Source organism: Chlamydotis macqueenii, chromosome 2, assembly GCF_036417535.1.
Source record: "Chlamydotis macqueenii isolate bChlMac1 chromosome 2, bChlMac1.mat, whole genome shotgun sequence".
Classification (NCBI taxonomy): domain Eukaryota; kingdom Metazoa; phylum Chordata; class Aves; order Otidiformes; family Otididae; genus Chlamydotis; species Chlamydotis macqueenii.
The window spans coordinates 73,371,373-73,384,873 of NC_141557.1; the positions used below are offsets into that span (position 1 = coordinate 73,371,373).

The window sequence follows — 13,501 nt, forward strand, 5'->3', positions numbered from 1 at the left end:
GATGCCTCAGGACACGCCAGTTTTCTTGATTTGTTGTCCTTTTGCAGAGGAGTAAATGACTGCTCGATAAAGCCAAGTGAAACCTCCCAGCCGCTCCAGTTAGCCTTTGTGGTACCCGGCTGCTGCAACAGTAGCTGTGCTGCAGCCCCAGGCTTTCGGGGGCCCGCTTTGTGCTGAGACTCGGAGACTCATTGTATGTAGTCTTCCCTCAGTGGCACGGGTGGCTGAAGGGGTACTTTTCTCTCCCTGTGCCATTGGAGCACCCAAGGAGCTGAAAGAATACTTCCTTTTTTTTTTTTTGTCATCATTGGATTGTTTTTCTCAGCTGGATCAGTCCTCTGATCTAGCTTGCTCTGCTAGCGCTGCTCAAATACTTGTGCTGGCATCACGGAGGGCAGCGTCAGGCAAGCATGGGCAAGCAGGAGTGGGAGAAGTGTCTCTGCTTACACTGTACAGTCACCATGGCTGTGATGCTGCAGCCATCTAAATCACTTTTAGGTGGGGCTGCCCCAGTCCTGCTTTCTAGCGCTCATCTGGTATGATGGTGAGTCAGTTTGTGGAACCAAATTGGTCAAAAACTATTCCTGGGATCCTGGGATGGGATGTTTGTTTAGCTGTGATAGGCAGCTGCTCCTGAAATATCCAGCCATGGCCACAGCGCTCTCTTAACCTGAGGGCTCAAAACACTTTATCAAGTATTAAGCAGCCTCACTTACAGTCCCAAAAAAGAGGCAGGAAGGGAATCCAGGCTGGAACTTTTGAAAGAGTTGTAGAGAATGGGGAAATCAGACTGGTGAACTTGTATGGAAATCACAGTTTAAGAGATCTGTAAGGGAACTGTACCAAATTCATACGATGAATCTCATGATCCAAAGCAACATCAAGGCCAGCCCCTGCATCCCAAAAAGCCCATGTCTGAAAAAGCACTCATAAGCAAATGCAAAATGTAGGTTTACAAACAATTTGACATCTGCAATAGCTGCTAAGACAATAGCAGAACTGCTATAGTGACTCCTCAATGCATCTACTGGCACCTGGGCAGGCATTGCTCCGAGGAAATCCAGTTTCTGATTTCCAAAAGACTTAAGGTACCAGATTTTTCTGTCAAGGAAAACCCTCTTCTTTGTGTGGTTTGTAACCTTGGCTGTTGGGATTTCCCTGCCCGGGTGGGTCGAGGCCTGGGGTGCACGTGGCACGGCGATTGTCTGACGGGCGGCTTGTCATGATCCACTGCGCAGCGTGTTGGACTAGAAATCAGTGCTGTTAGGTTTTGTGCCCAACTGGCACGGTGGCCTTGTGCAAATCCTTTCTACTCTGCTTTGTCTCTCTCCTCTGCAGACCAGAAGAGTACAATAACCCGTGCCTGTCTCCCTGCAGCTGAATGAAAGTCTGTGTAACACAGAGCTCATAAGGACCTTTGTGAGCTCAAACTAAATTTCTGCCCTTACCAAATGAGACGTTTTCCTTTTATTGTCATATGAGTCATTGGAGGAACTTGTCTTAGATCTCTCAGAGCATTTGAGGCATGTGGGTTTCTAGCTGCTGGATGGGAGGCACTAACATGGAGTGACTCATTGGTCCCCTCAGGGACAAGAAGAGGTTTACGCAGTCGACTGGAAATCATATTTTATATGCAGATAGACCGCTTTATGGTGGAGAATCCTGAAGCAGCTTAGAAACACCAACTCTGATGCATAAAAGCCAGCAGCTGTAGAGAGATCTGCAGCTGCAACGGGCTGTGACATACCTGTAACTTGACAGGGAAAGGAACAGGTGTGAAAGTCTAATGGAACTGAACTTTTGAAAGGCTGAGAAGGGAGGAAAAAAAAGAGATAGTATTGAAAAATGTTTTCCCTTATACTGCTCAATTCAATGCCTAGATCTCACGTGACTTACAACACACCTGATGGATCTTGCTGTTTTTCTGCCCTTGGGTCAGCTAGTGGGAGGCAAGGCTGGGGCGGTAACACGTGCAGGGTATGTCGTGTGCTTGAGCCAGAGAGGATGCCGGTCTGCTACTGACTCAAGGGCTGACTTGTCTGCTTGGGTTACAAAGAGTTGTGTTCTTAGCTGTGGAAATCATTGATTTAACATGCAGCGCTGGCAACCACACACACGGAGGTATGACCAAGATTCAGGTTGCTTTGGGAGGGGAATGAAATTCCTTTTTTTGAAACATAGTTTGTTATTGTCATGGTTATGGGACTTGCTGTGCTTCTGGTCTCTTCCCCATGCCTCTGCATGCTTTCCTTCTGCTGATGCCAGAATTTCCATGAATTTTCTTTTCCTCCTTAGACCAGGTCTTGAACTTAATAGTTTCTGTCACAGAGTCCCTTAGCCTGCAGGTCTGACGGGACATGCCTGCACACAGGCAGGTCTCCCTTTCTTAAGCATGCCGGCAAGTGCCTGCCTCTCAGTCTGGTTCTCCGAACAGCCACTCTCTTTGATTACTTTATCAAGTAATGCCATGGCCTTTTAATTTTTCCATTCGCAAGCAAAACTAGCTGGACAAAATCAGCTTTGATTATTTTGCTTCCTCCTCCCTGGATGAGAGGCGAAGCTAACAGGCCTGGCATTGTCCCTTAGCAGCCTTCCAGTGTTCACTCAGAGGTGGCTTAGCTCAAACCAGTCTTTTTCTCTCAGCTTTTCCTTCCTGCTCTGTTGAATACAGTGGTTCAGCGGAAAAAGTAAATATTGCAAAGAGTAGCGTAATACCTGTGCATTATTAGAGAGCAGCCCAACCTTGTCTGATCCATACCTTAGAAAATGTATACTTAGCACTACTGCTGTAAATGCAGAAAAAAAAAATCCAAATATGTGGTGCCTGTTTGCATGACAAGAGAACAGGCAGAATAGTTATGCTGTCAGAACATACTACCCTAGGAAAATGTTATCGGAGTTCCTCTACTGTATTTTCAAAGTCAAGTAGGATCCCAACAGACTAAAGCTGTGGCTTCAAAAACTCTGTGTCCCGCCCTTGAACAGCAGCTGAAAAATACCTTTCCCTGCTGCCTCTCAGAAAGCACGAGAAGTAATCTCCCTTTTCTGCTTGGTGCTTGAAAAAGCTGGGGCCAGGCGCTGTTGGTCCTGTTGTTACAGACAGCGGGTGGACGGTGGCCTTCCCCAGGACTGGAAGGCTTGTATATGCATGAAATTCCGTAAAGGGGCGTTTGTTAGGTATTAGGCAAACACAAATCAGGTGAAAATTATTCCTAAGTCCTGTAGAGAACCGTAAATGGGAACATAGGAGGAGAGAGAGAAGGACAAAGGAATTCGTGGCATTTGGGAGTGATACCTTTCTGTAATACATTCAGGATCTGAGCCAGCCTCTGCAGAAATCAATTGAAAAAGCACCTGCTAGCTCCTGCAAGCTGAAGATAAAGAGTGTAATGATGAACTTCGCTTCACAGCTGTCCAAAATGCTGCAGTTTGGGCTCCTGGGTTTCTGCAGAACACCTTGCTCACGTACCTGCATCCCTACCCGTGCAAATACGAGGCTTCAGCCCACAAAACCCCTGCAGCTTTCCTGGTCCCGGATTTGCTCCCTCCCCTGCATTCCCGCCTACCCCGTGCACCCCGAGTGGCAGTGTCAGCACCAGCACAGCAGCCCTGTGTCACCACACCCCAATTTTGCCACCTTTCCCCCATCGCTGCAATCCCAGTGGCAGGGATTCCTTTAAAGTACTGGGGGAAGGAAGGGCTGGAAACTGTTTTGATCTCTGCCACCGTTCTAGTTTGGCGGGGATGCTTCCAGCTTTAATAAAGCAGATGATCAAAGCCTTTGTGCAAACCCTGCCGTTGGGAGAGAGGCTGTATCGCTGTACTGACAGCACACCAGAGCACTGTGCAGCTCCCCCAAATCCTGCTTTTTCTCAGCTGCAAGCTCTTGGCACCGACATCATCTCCTTCCAGCCCAACCCGGGAGGGCAACTGATGCCAGGGAGGGAGAAATCTTTCCAAATATTCATTTTCTTTTTCCAGTAAGCCAGAGATTTCGTATACATGTGAGTGATCTGGGGCCATTTTTTTTTCAGCCTTCAAAATTGTATTTGTTTCCTTTCCAGTCTTCTGAAGGATGGATATCAGAGGCACCTGAGTGCAGCCGCAGCAGCTGCCTGTGTACAAACTTTGCAATTCATTTGCACAAGGATGCCTTTTGCAAAGGGAAACAGGCAGTGTTAACGAGTTGACAAGCACACTCTTCCTTGCAGCGAGAGCAGAGCTGCCAGCCGCAATATTACTGCAGGGAGGAGAGAGCAGGGTGGTGGCAGAAGACCTTGAAAAAAAAATTGCTTTGTTCAATCTGGTTACAAAGACTCCTGCCTAACCTTAACATAGCAAATCCCAGCTGGCGAAGCAAGGTGATGGATTCAGTAGAAATTCGACTTGGTGACGATACAGGGCAGTGTGTCACTATCAGGGTTTCAAGGATGAGTCCTTGAGCTGGAAAGAAAGAATGTTTAACCAAGAAGGATCAAAGCAGAAAAGGAGTGTTTGCTAGGCATGTGGCTTCTGTATCACTGCCGTTCCAAATTCTGACCTGACGGCTGCAAATGAGGGTCCAACAGTGGTTTTACCCTCTGACACTGCCATTCGCAACCAGATCCTCAAACGATGAAAATTTGCTCGATCTCAGTTCAGCCTGAATACACACACACACACACACACGCACAAAAATCCTGCTTAGGAAAGAAAGCACTAAGACCAGAATTCAAGAGTAACTCAGACGAGTGAGTGAATATTTTCTTTCATGCCTTGCTCTTTTGCTTTTACTGAATTTGTTCCACATGAATGTAGAAACAGCTGCATCAGCACCAGCACCGAGGCTGGAACCTTATGAATATTTATGCCTGGAGCACAGAGCACACAGGAATCAAAATGCCTGCCTGTCATTGGTTCAGGGACCCCAGCATCCGTCCAGCATCTTGCCACGTTTGGGGGCCAGGCGAGCAGATTTACTAGAGAGCGGATCAACTTCTCATCAGCACTCTCACCCGATTGCAGGAAAACTGCCCTTTGCCTCCTACCTGCTCTTTGCTTCTCATCGTTCAATTATTTCCTAATCAGGGGAACCATTTTTCATCTCTCTTTTGCACTTCTGTGGTTTATATTCTCATCTATTAAATACTGTTGGAGACATCATTAGATGCTTGAATTATTTTAATTTGCTTATGTAAGGGCATACCCGTAAGCCTTAATATGAATGAGATGCAACAAGAAATAACACTGACAGGTCCAGCATGTGCTAGGGGGGACAAGTTCGCGACACATGGTGCTAAGCACGTGAAAGGTGTTTCGTGTGCGTGGTGCCAGTCTGACCCACGGAGCCTCCTTTGGGACTTCTTACCGCTGTAATTTTTGCTGATAAGGTGCCGCAGTGAGAATCCTTAATGTGAGGCTGGGGGGGTCCTTTCTGAGAGCGCCCAGCAGGGTTCTGGCCGACAGCCTTGCTCCAGCTTTTGTTTCACTGGAGTAATCCCCACCTTGTTTAATCATGAGTGAGCCAGCAGGTGCAGACACTGCTCTCAGTAAAACTGAAACGTTCACCTATTTTTAACTAATTCACAGAAACAGTGGCTTGTAGCAGCAGCAAAAAAAAAAAAAAGAAAAAAATAATCCCGTGATCTGGTTGAAGCCGGTTGTGGGGAGGATGTGTAGCAGCTCCAGACAGCTACACCAGCAGCCCCCAGCCTCACCCCCGATGAAGCCAGGGCTGCCCCAAGATGGGCAGTGCCGGTGGGGGCTGTGGGGCAGCAGACCCGGCCCCAGGGCCCTCTGGCGAGTGCGGCAGCGCTGCCCAGATGGGCACGGGGTCTGCAGGTACAGCATGGCCACAGCCCAGGACTCGCCCGCTGGGGCTTTTCGGGTGACCAGAGCCCACTCAGCAGCCGGGCTGGTGCAGGCCCACAGCTGATGGTGCGGCCACCCCTCCCTGCCTGTGCACCCCTGTGCGCGCACCACGATCGATTCCGGGTATCGCAGCCTGAAGCCACCTTAGTTTTGATGAGCTCTGGGGTTTAAGCGTTGCACCAACGGACAGGGACAGCCGCTGGTGTGCTGGCCGGGCAGAGAGGGCGGGCTGGCCTTTGCTGCTGCCACAGACGTGTCCTCCGTGTTGATGCACTGCAGTTTTTCTGCTGCCTCCCTCTTTTCTTCCTTTAGGCTCTCACAGCTTTCCGTGCTGGTGCTGATTCTCCTCTGTCCTTAAGCTTAAGCTGTCACTTAAGCTACTGATGATCATGTTCCTGTAATCCTATCTCTGCCTGGATTTATACCTTTTCTTATCGGGCGTGGCACTGCACTGCTGACTTTCCCATAGCTTAGCAATTTTCTCGGGAGACTGGGCAGAGGCTGTGCAGCTGGGCCGTGTCACAGCCAGGACTTTCATTGGGGGCAAGGCTACCGAGGGTCACATTTAGCACAGCTGTGGCACACGTTGGTCCAGCCACTAGTATAGCCTCCAGGCAACTGGTATGTAAAAACCAAGAAGGCGGGCAGAAATGGAGACCTCCAATAAATTTTTTTTCTGCATAGGTGCAAAATATTCCCTCTGCATGGGCACCACCCTGAATTTCTCCCAGAAGTACCCAGGGTCATCCCGGCCTGCCCCTCCCTGGACCTCCTTTGAGTTACCGTGATTTGTGCTGAGGGGCAAGATGTTGGTTTACCTTAAACGACCTCATGAACTGCCCTAGATGCAGGTCATATACTGTCTAGCCTGGTCTGCAGCACAGGACCTCAACCTGCAGGAGTCCAAACTTTTTTCTCATTTTTATATACTACAGCATCCCGCCCCTCAAGACACAGAAAGCTTATGTGCCACTCTTGAGGATTTGGGCATAACTTCAAGGTCCTTAAGTCATTCAAGCCCTTCTGAGAGGAGCCCCAGACAAGGACGTGACCCATGAAACGGGATGCCAAGCCATGGGATGGGCACGTGTATTCTGAAAGGAAATGCAAGTTTCTCTTTAGGGAAAACCTTCTAATGCCCCACAAACTGTGCTGTACTGCATCATGCAAATGCACATATTTTCTATCGTAAAGTAAAATGACCGAGTCCTTCCCTTGGGCTTTTGTTAGCTGGCTGTTGCAACCTTCTGCATCCTGCAAGGGAGTGGGGACTTTCGTCAGTGACCACTTCAGTAGCGTAAGGCAGAGGCTCTGACCATGATCGCACCCAACCTTGTAGCTGGAAGGGCAGGAATCGTGAAAACGAGGCGGGAGAGGAGATATTGGATAAAACTGGGGTGATCTTCTGAGTTTCATTAAACAAACTCTTGACTGAGGTCACATAATTCCTCCTCTCGGATGTCCGGCGAGGATGGCTGCAGAATAACCCTGTGAGCCAGCATTTCACCTGCCCCGTCGCCGTTTCTGCGCTCCCATAGCCACACTGCTTCTGCACCCTGGGAAATCAGCCGGGCGAGTGGAAATGTTGCAGGGGTTTTTTTGTTCCTTTCTTTTTTTTTTTTTTGTGAGCTCCTTTCTGCTGGGAAGGGGGAGGGCGGTTGTCCGGGAGACTGGAGATGGAGGAATCCAGCCAGGGCCAGCCCCAGGGCTGGGACAGGGGCTGCGCTGGCAGACACATGGATGTGAGGCAAATACTGAGAGGGGAGAGAGGGGCACTGGCAGCCGACAGCTGAACAGTTCATTTCCCAGCGAGTAATTGGCCAAAAGGTACACTAAATCCTCCGTTTCAAATGCTTGCCTTCGAATTAAGCTGGACCTCGTCTGAAGTCTCCTGAAGCGATCGAGATGGCCGCTGTTTGCCTCTAAAAGGTCTTGTCCAGGGGCTGCAGAAAAGCTAGACCTGGATTTCCTCCCTCATCCCCCAGTAATGCAGCTGTTTATATTAAAAAATCAACATTTCACATTGTTTTTTTCTCCCAGTCTCAACAAGTCCTACACAAAATATACACTTGCACATCCCACTCCTTTCAATCAATTTATTTTAAAATAAAGCAGTTGGGGTGGGTTTCTTTCCTTTGGTGTTAATAATCTGTTTTCCTTGAACTGGATTTTAAAATGGCTTCCTTTGAAGCTTCAAGCTGTTAGGAATGAGCTTAACATAGATATGGAGGACGTGCAAAATCAGCTACTCCCTTTCATGCTGAAATGTCAACAATTTTTTTTTAGTAAATAACTCACACACAGTGTGCGACACGCAGAATACTTGGAAATCATAGTGGCAAGTGCTCACGGGACCAGTATTTTGCACCAGCTCTGCTGTAACCGGGTTTTGCTGCGACGGTGTTTTCAGAAGCACACCCACCGCAGCCGTGGGAAAGACTGGGGTTGCTTTGCCTCGTTACCTGAGGCGGTCAGTGGTCCACTGGAGTTGCTAATCTGCAAGTTATTTGTAAAGAAGTAATTATAGATGTGGATGTTGATTGCACACTTAACATGGTACAAAAAGTATTGGCTGGGAATTAAAGCTACACATTGTTCGCCGAGAGTAGTCGACCAAATAATTAAACTGCTCCTGGCTTAGACCAGTGAAAACAGATTTTACAGGAAGCGCAAGTGACCAGATTTATTTTTCTCAAAATCAGCATTGAAGAGACAAACCTGAGAGTGTATTTTCCAGCATCCGCTTTCGGAGCTGGGATGACTTCTCCCCGTAAGGCGAACAAAAGAAAGGTGTGGATGCTGTGGCATATCAATCAGAGGAAACCGGGTTGTTCTGCAGTTTGCCGCGGAAGAATGTAAAATCAGGTGCAGAGCGGTCCACAGGCGGGGTTATCTGTCTGCATAAACCAGGTTAGGGAGATGAGGGGGATCGGCACATGGGTAGAACAAAGGAAAGAGTATGCTGAAGAAATACGGGTTGAAAATGGTGATGAAATGGTGATGAACTTTTTTTTTTTTTTCCCTATGTTTTTAAGGTAGCTGCAGCCTTCAGCCAGCGAGTCAGTGAACGCGGTTTAGCGGGGTACGGCCGGGTGCTGGCTACGGGGCTCTGCCCGTCCCGGGCCGTCCCTCGGGGCAGCCGCACCCTCCCGCCGCCCCACCGGCCCCTACGACCGGCGGTGACCGCGGTGCCACACCGGACTGCTGCAGCATGAACCGGGGGAAGCATCCCTGGGGCGCACACGTTCACCCCCCCCCCTCCTTCCTCCCCCCTGCCCTCCACCTTTTCAACCCCTCGCCTTTCTTCATCCCCCAGCACGTGTAAACCCGCAACGAAGCGACAAAGCGCTGCCAGTTTGCAAGCCCCGATTGGAGAACCCCCCCCCCCCCCAGCCCCCTCCAACCCCCTCGAGTCCCGGGCAGCAGCCCCCCGCGCTTGTCTATTGTCTGGCCGGTGGCCGCAGCCGGAGTAGGGGACAGCGGGGAGCCGGTCGCTTCGCTAGAGAAACCCACCCGCGTCCCGCCGTGGGGTAGATGAAGCGGGTGGGAGCGCGGGGCTCCTGCGGACGGAGGGACGGCGATCACCGGCGCTGGGTGATGCCGGGGGGTGCGTGGTGCCCCGTGGGAGCGGAGGGGGGTGAGGGGCGGTGCGGGCTCCCCCTCCTCCCTCGCCGCGGCAACGCCCGCCGCTGCGGCAGGGGAAGCGGCTCCTCTCGGGGAACAAAAGGCGGCGGCGGGAGGGCGGCGGGGTGGCGGGGCCGGTTCACACGCGGGCAGCCAACAAAGCCCCGGGGCGGGCGGGGCCCTGGCCAGGGAAAGGGCCCCCTCCGCCCCAGGCTGAGCCTCCGGAACAGGGCGGCCGCCGCCGCTCCGCGCCTTTGTCCCGGTGTCAGCGGCCAACCGGGGCGGCGGGCGGCGGCACCGGTGCGCGGCGGCCGCCCCCGGCCAGCCCCGCCCCCGGCCCCGCCCCCCTGCGCCACGCCACGCCCCCCGCTGCAGGAGACAATGCCGCAGCCCCGCCCCGCCGCCGTGAGCCCATTGGCTCCGCGCCGCTCCCGCATGACGTCACCGGGAGGGGCGTGGCGCGGGACCTGATTTAAGGGGGCAGCGCGGGGCGCGGCCGCTGCAGCGGCGAGTGCGGGAGCGGGCGGAGAAGGCGGCGGCAGCAGGAGTAGCAGCAGCATCGTCAGACACCGGCACCATGCGTGAGATCGTGCACATCCAGGCCGGGCAGTGCGGCAACCAGATCGGCGCCAAGGTACGGGCCGGCGCCCTGGCAAAACGCCCCGGGGTGCGGGGCGTCGGGGCGCGGGGCGGTGCCCGCTCAGCCGCTCATCCCGGGGCGCGCGCGCTGCCGGCAGGCCCCGCCTTCCCGCTGGGGAAGCAGCGCCGGCCGCGCCCCGCAGGGTCCGCGTGGGGCGGCTCCCGGCTGTCGCCTGGTGGCGGGTGGTGGGGGGGGGGCTTCTGTGGCGTGGGCGCGGCGTGCCGTGCCGTGGGTGGGATGAGATGGGGGTGGGGGGCAGCCCTGCCGTCCGTCCGCTCGCCGCGGGCTGCAGGGGTCCCGGGAGGGCGGAGGGACGGGGGCGCCCAGCCGGTGCCACACCCCTCACGGCGGCGGGGGGGCGGTGAGGGGCGCGGTGGCGGCCGCGTCTGGCGGGGGCCACCCCCCCCCACGCGCGGCGAATCCTCGCCCGCCACGTTGCCGGGCTTTGGCCGGGGGGGGGGGCGCGGGCGGGGCGTGGTGGCGCTGACCCCCCTTTCTCCCGCCTCCCCCGTGATGCGTGCAGTTCTGGGAGGTCATCAGCGATGAGCACGGTATCGACCCCACGGGCAGCTACCACGGGGACAGTGACCTGCAGCTGGAGAGGATCAACGTCTACTACAATGAAGCCACCGGTAACGCCCCTCTGTCACCAGCTCCCCGGCCTGGTGCCCCTTGGGGGGCGTGGGGGGCAGGCAGGGGTGTCCCCAGCCATTCCGCCCTGGAGGCTCTACCTGAGCCCTCCTGGTAGCGGGGGGTGTCCTGGCACAACTTTAAGAGCTGCTTGGTGTTCCCGTCCCCGACTACTGCCCTCCAAATTCCCTCATCCTCTGCATCTCAGGCAGCAAACGGTGGGTGGGTGGAAGGGAGCACAGCAGGGATCCTGTGGCACTGACTGTGGGGCTGTGACACCGGTGCTGGTTCCTCCTGCAGGTAACAAGTATGTGCCCCGTGCCATCCTGGTGGACCTGGAGCCCGGCACGATGGACTCTGTGCGCTCTGGCCCCTTTGGACAGATCTTCCGGCCCGACAACTTTGTCTTTGGTGAGTGGCTGTGGGATGGAGGAAGCCCAGAGTGGGAGCTCTGCGCACAGCAAAGGCTCAGAGCGAGCATGAGAGTGGCCCAGGGGGACCAAATCCCAACAGCGCAGTGGGGATAGAAGTGAGGGGGGAACACCTTGGGGCAGGAGAACTGGGAGCGTCTCTGCTCCTCCCTGGGGTGCTAACGTGGCACCTTGCTTCTGCTTTGTCGCCTAGGTCAGAGTGGGGCTGGCAACAACTGGGCCAAGGGGCACTACACGGAAGGCGCTGAGCTGGTGGACTCTGTCCTGGATGTGGTGAGGAAGGAGTCGGAGAGCTGCGACTGCCTCCAGGGCTTCCAGTTGACCCACTCGCTGGGCGGTGGCACGGGCTCTGGGATGGGCACCCTCCTCATCAGCAAGATCCGGGAAGAGTACCCCGACCGCATCATGAACACCTTCAGCGTCATGCCCTCCCCCAAGGTGTCGGACACGGTGGTGGAGCCCTACAATGCCACCCTCTCTGTGCACCAGCTGGTGGAGAACACGGATGAGACCTACTGCATCGACAACGAGGCCCTCTATGACATTTGCTTCCGCACCCTGAAGCTGACCACCCCCACGTACGGGGACCTCAACCACCTGGTGTCGGCCACCATGAGCGGCGTGACCACCTGCCTTCGCTTCCCCGGCCAGCTGAATGCCGACCTGCGCAAGCTGGCGGTCAACATGGTGCCTTTCCCCCGCCTGCACTTCTTCATGCCAGGCTTCGCCCCCCTCACCAGCCGTGGCAGCCAGCAGTACCGAGCCCTGACAGTGCCCGAGCTGACGCAGCAGATGTTCGACTCCAAGAACATGATGGCCGCCTGCGACCCCCGCCACGGCCGCTACCTGACGGTGGCCGCCATCTTCCGGGGCCGCATGTCCATGAAGGAGGTGGACGAGCAGATGCTCAACGTGCAGAACAAGAACAGCAGCTACTTTGTGGAGTGGATCCCCAACAATGTGAAGACGGCCGTCTGCGACATCCCCCCGCGCGGCCTCAAGATGTCCGCCACCTTCATTGGCAACAGCACAGCTATTCAGGAGCTCTTCAAGAGGATCTCGGAGCAGTTCACAGCCATGTTCCGGCGCAAGGCTTTCTTGCACTGGTACACCGGCGAGGGCATGGATGAAATGGAGTTCACGGAGGCCGAGAGCAACATGAACGACCTGGTTTCTGAATACCAGCAATACCAGGATGCCACTGCTGACGAGCAGGGGGAGTTTGAAGAGGAAGGAGAGGAGGATGAGGCGTAAAGTTGATATGGGTAGGAGTTAAGTATAGTCTGAGCAGGCAAGTGTTCATTGAGAGGAGGAATCTGTCCAGTTGTGCTGAAGCATGCATTTTTTAATTTGGTGCTCTCCACTGTTGCTTCTGTCAGCAGTTTTGTATCCTTGACTGTCCAATGTAACAGTAGTTGCAAAAATACTTCAGAGTCTTCTGTTGAAATGGTTAACTTCTCAAACATAAAGGCTTTTTGTGTCCTAAACTGTCTCTTCTGCCTTATTTCTCTCTAGATTAAGAAAATAACTCTTGTGTAGTTTTCTGTACCTTCACTTCTTGGCTTAACCCTTAACCTCAGTGAAAGGTTAAACTCAATAAAACGAGATTTATCAGGACTTGAATTCTGCAGCATGAGTAAGCTGCAGTTGCTCAGCTTAAGATGGTAGCTAATTTATGGAAACTGGGAGTTCCCTGTTAGACACTCCTGTGTCTAACAGCTAATCTATTGTTGGTTAAAAAGTTGTCTTAACTAATGGAAACTGGGCACTGCACTTGAGAATCCCGAAACTCCTATTTATGGACATACATGGTAGTGAGGTCAGCGAGAAGGTATTGAGTTCCACATTACAAGCTGTCAAAACTGATTTGACAGGATAGCTGCAGGCTTCCCCGTTGCCATCCAGCAGCTCTTATTCAACTTGTTCTAAGGCCTACATTACATGCAGATGGGTGGCTGCCTGGGGTTTGACTTGGTCCTGAGCTCTCTTGTCTTCCCCAACCCTCCTCTTTAAATATGAAAAGTCCATGCAGAGAAGTATGGGTATGTACTATCAGGCAACTTGATTAAGAACCTGCACTTTCTTTTCAGGCATAAAATTCTTGAGTGTTTCCCAAAAATAGCCACTAAGCTGCCCTTAACTGTAAAGGGATTGGCTCTTCAGGGCAATTGATCTCCTTCAGGAGATAAGAGGTGATGGGCAGATTTCTAGACAACATGGCTCAAAAGGCTGCCCAGAGCATGTGTATGATCTTGGAGTAGTTGGGTAGATACCCTAAGAAGAGCTGCCTCCCATGTCCAAGTTATGCATTCACAGGGTTGTTGTT

The 13,501-nt window shown here is 53.3% G+C and overlaps 1 protein-coding gene across 1 annotated transcript; it reads left to right on the forward strand.

The window, feature by feature from the left end:
• The first annotated feature begins 9,976 nt into the window (after positions 1-9,976).
• Positions 9,977-12,662, forward strand: LOC104486242 (tubulin beta-2 chain). The gene is made up of 4 exons (XM_086740278.1): positions 9,977-10,108; positions 10,638-10,746; positions 11,045-11,155; positions 11,369-12,662. Exons 1-4 carry the CDS (start codon positions 10,052-10,054, stop codon positions 12,427-12,429), a joined length of 1,338 nt encoding a protein of 445 aa, XP_086596404.1. The 5' UTR covers positions 9,977-10,051; the 3' UTR covers positions 12,430-12,662.
• Positions 12,663-13,501: the final 839 nt, after the last annotated feature.

Bases quoted from the DNA above. Each gene is read 5' to 3' on its own strand.
- LOC104486242 (XM_086740278.1), top strand. From the start codon at position 10,052: ATGCGTGAGATCGTGCACATCCAGGCCGGGCAGTGCGGCAACCAGATC. The intron at 10,109-10,637 runs GTACGGGCCGGC...TGATGCGTGCAG, and splicing joins GCAACCAGATCGGCGCCAAG to TTCTGGGAGGTCATCAGCGA. The intron at 10,747-11,044 runs GTAACGCCCCTC...TTCCTCCTGCAG, and splicing joins CTACTACAATGAAGCCACCG to GTAACAAGTATGTGCCCCGT.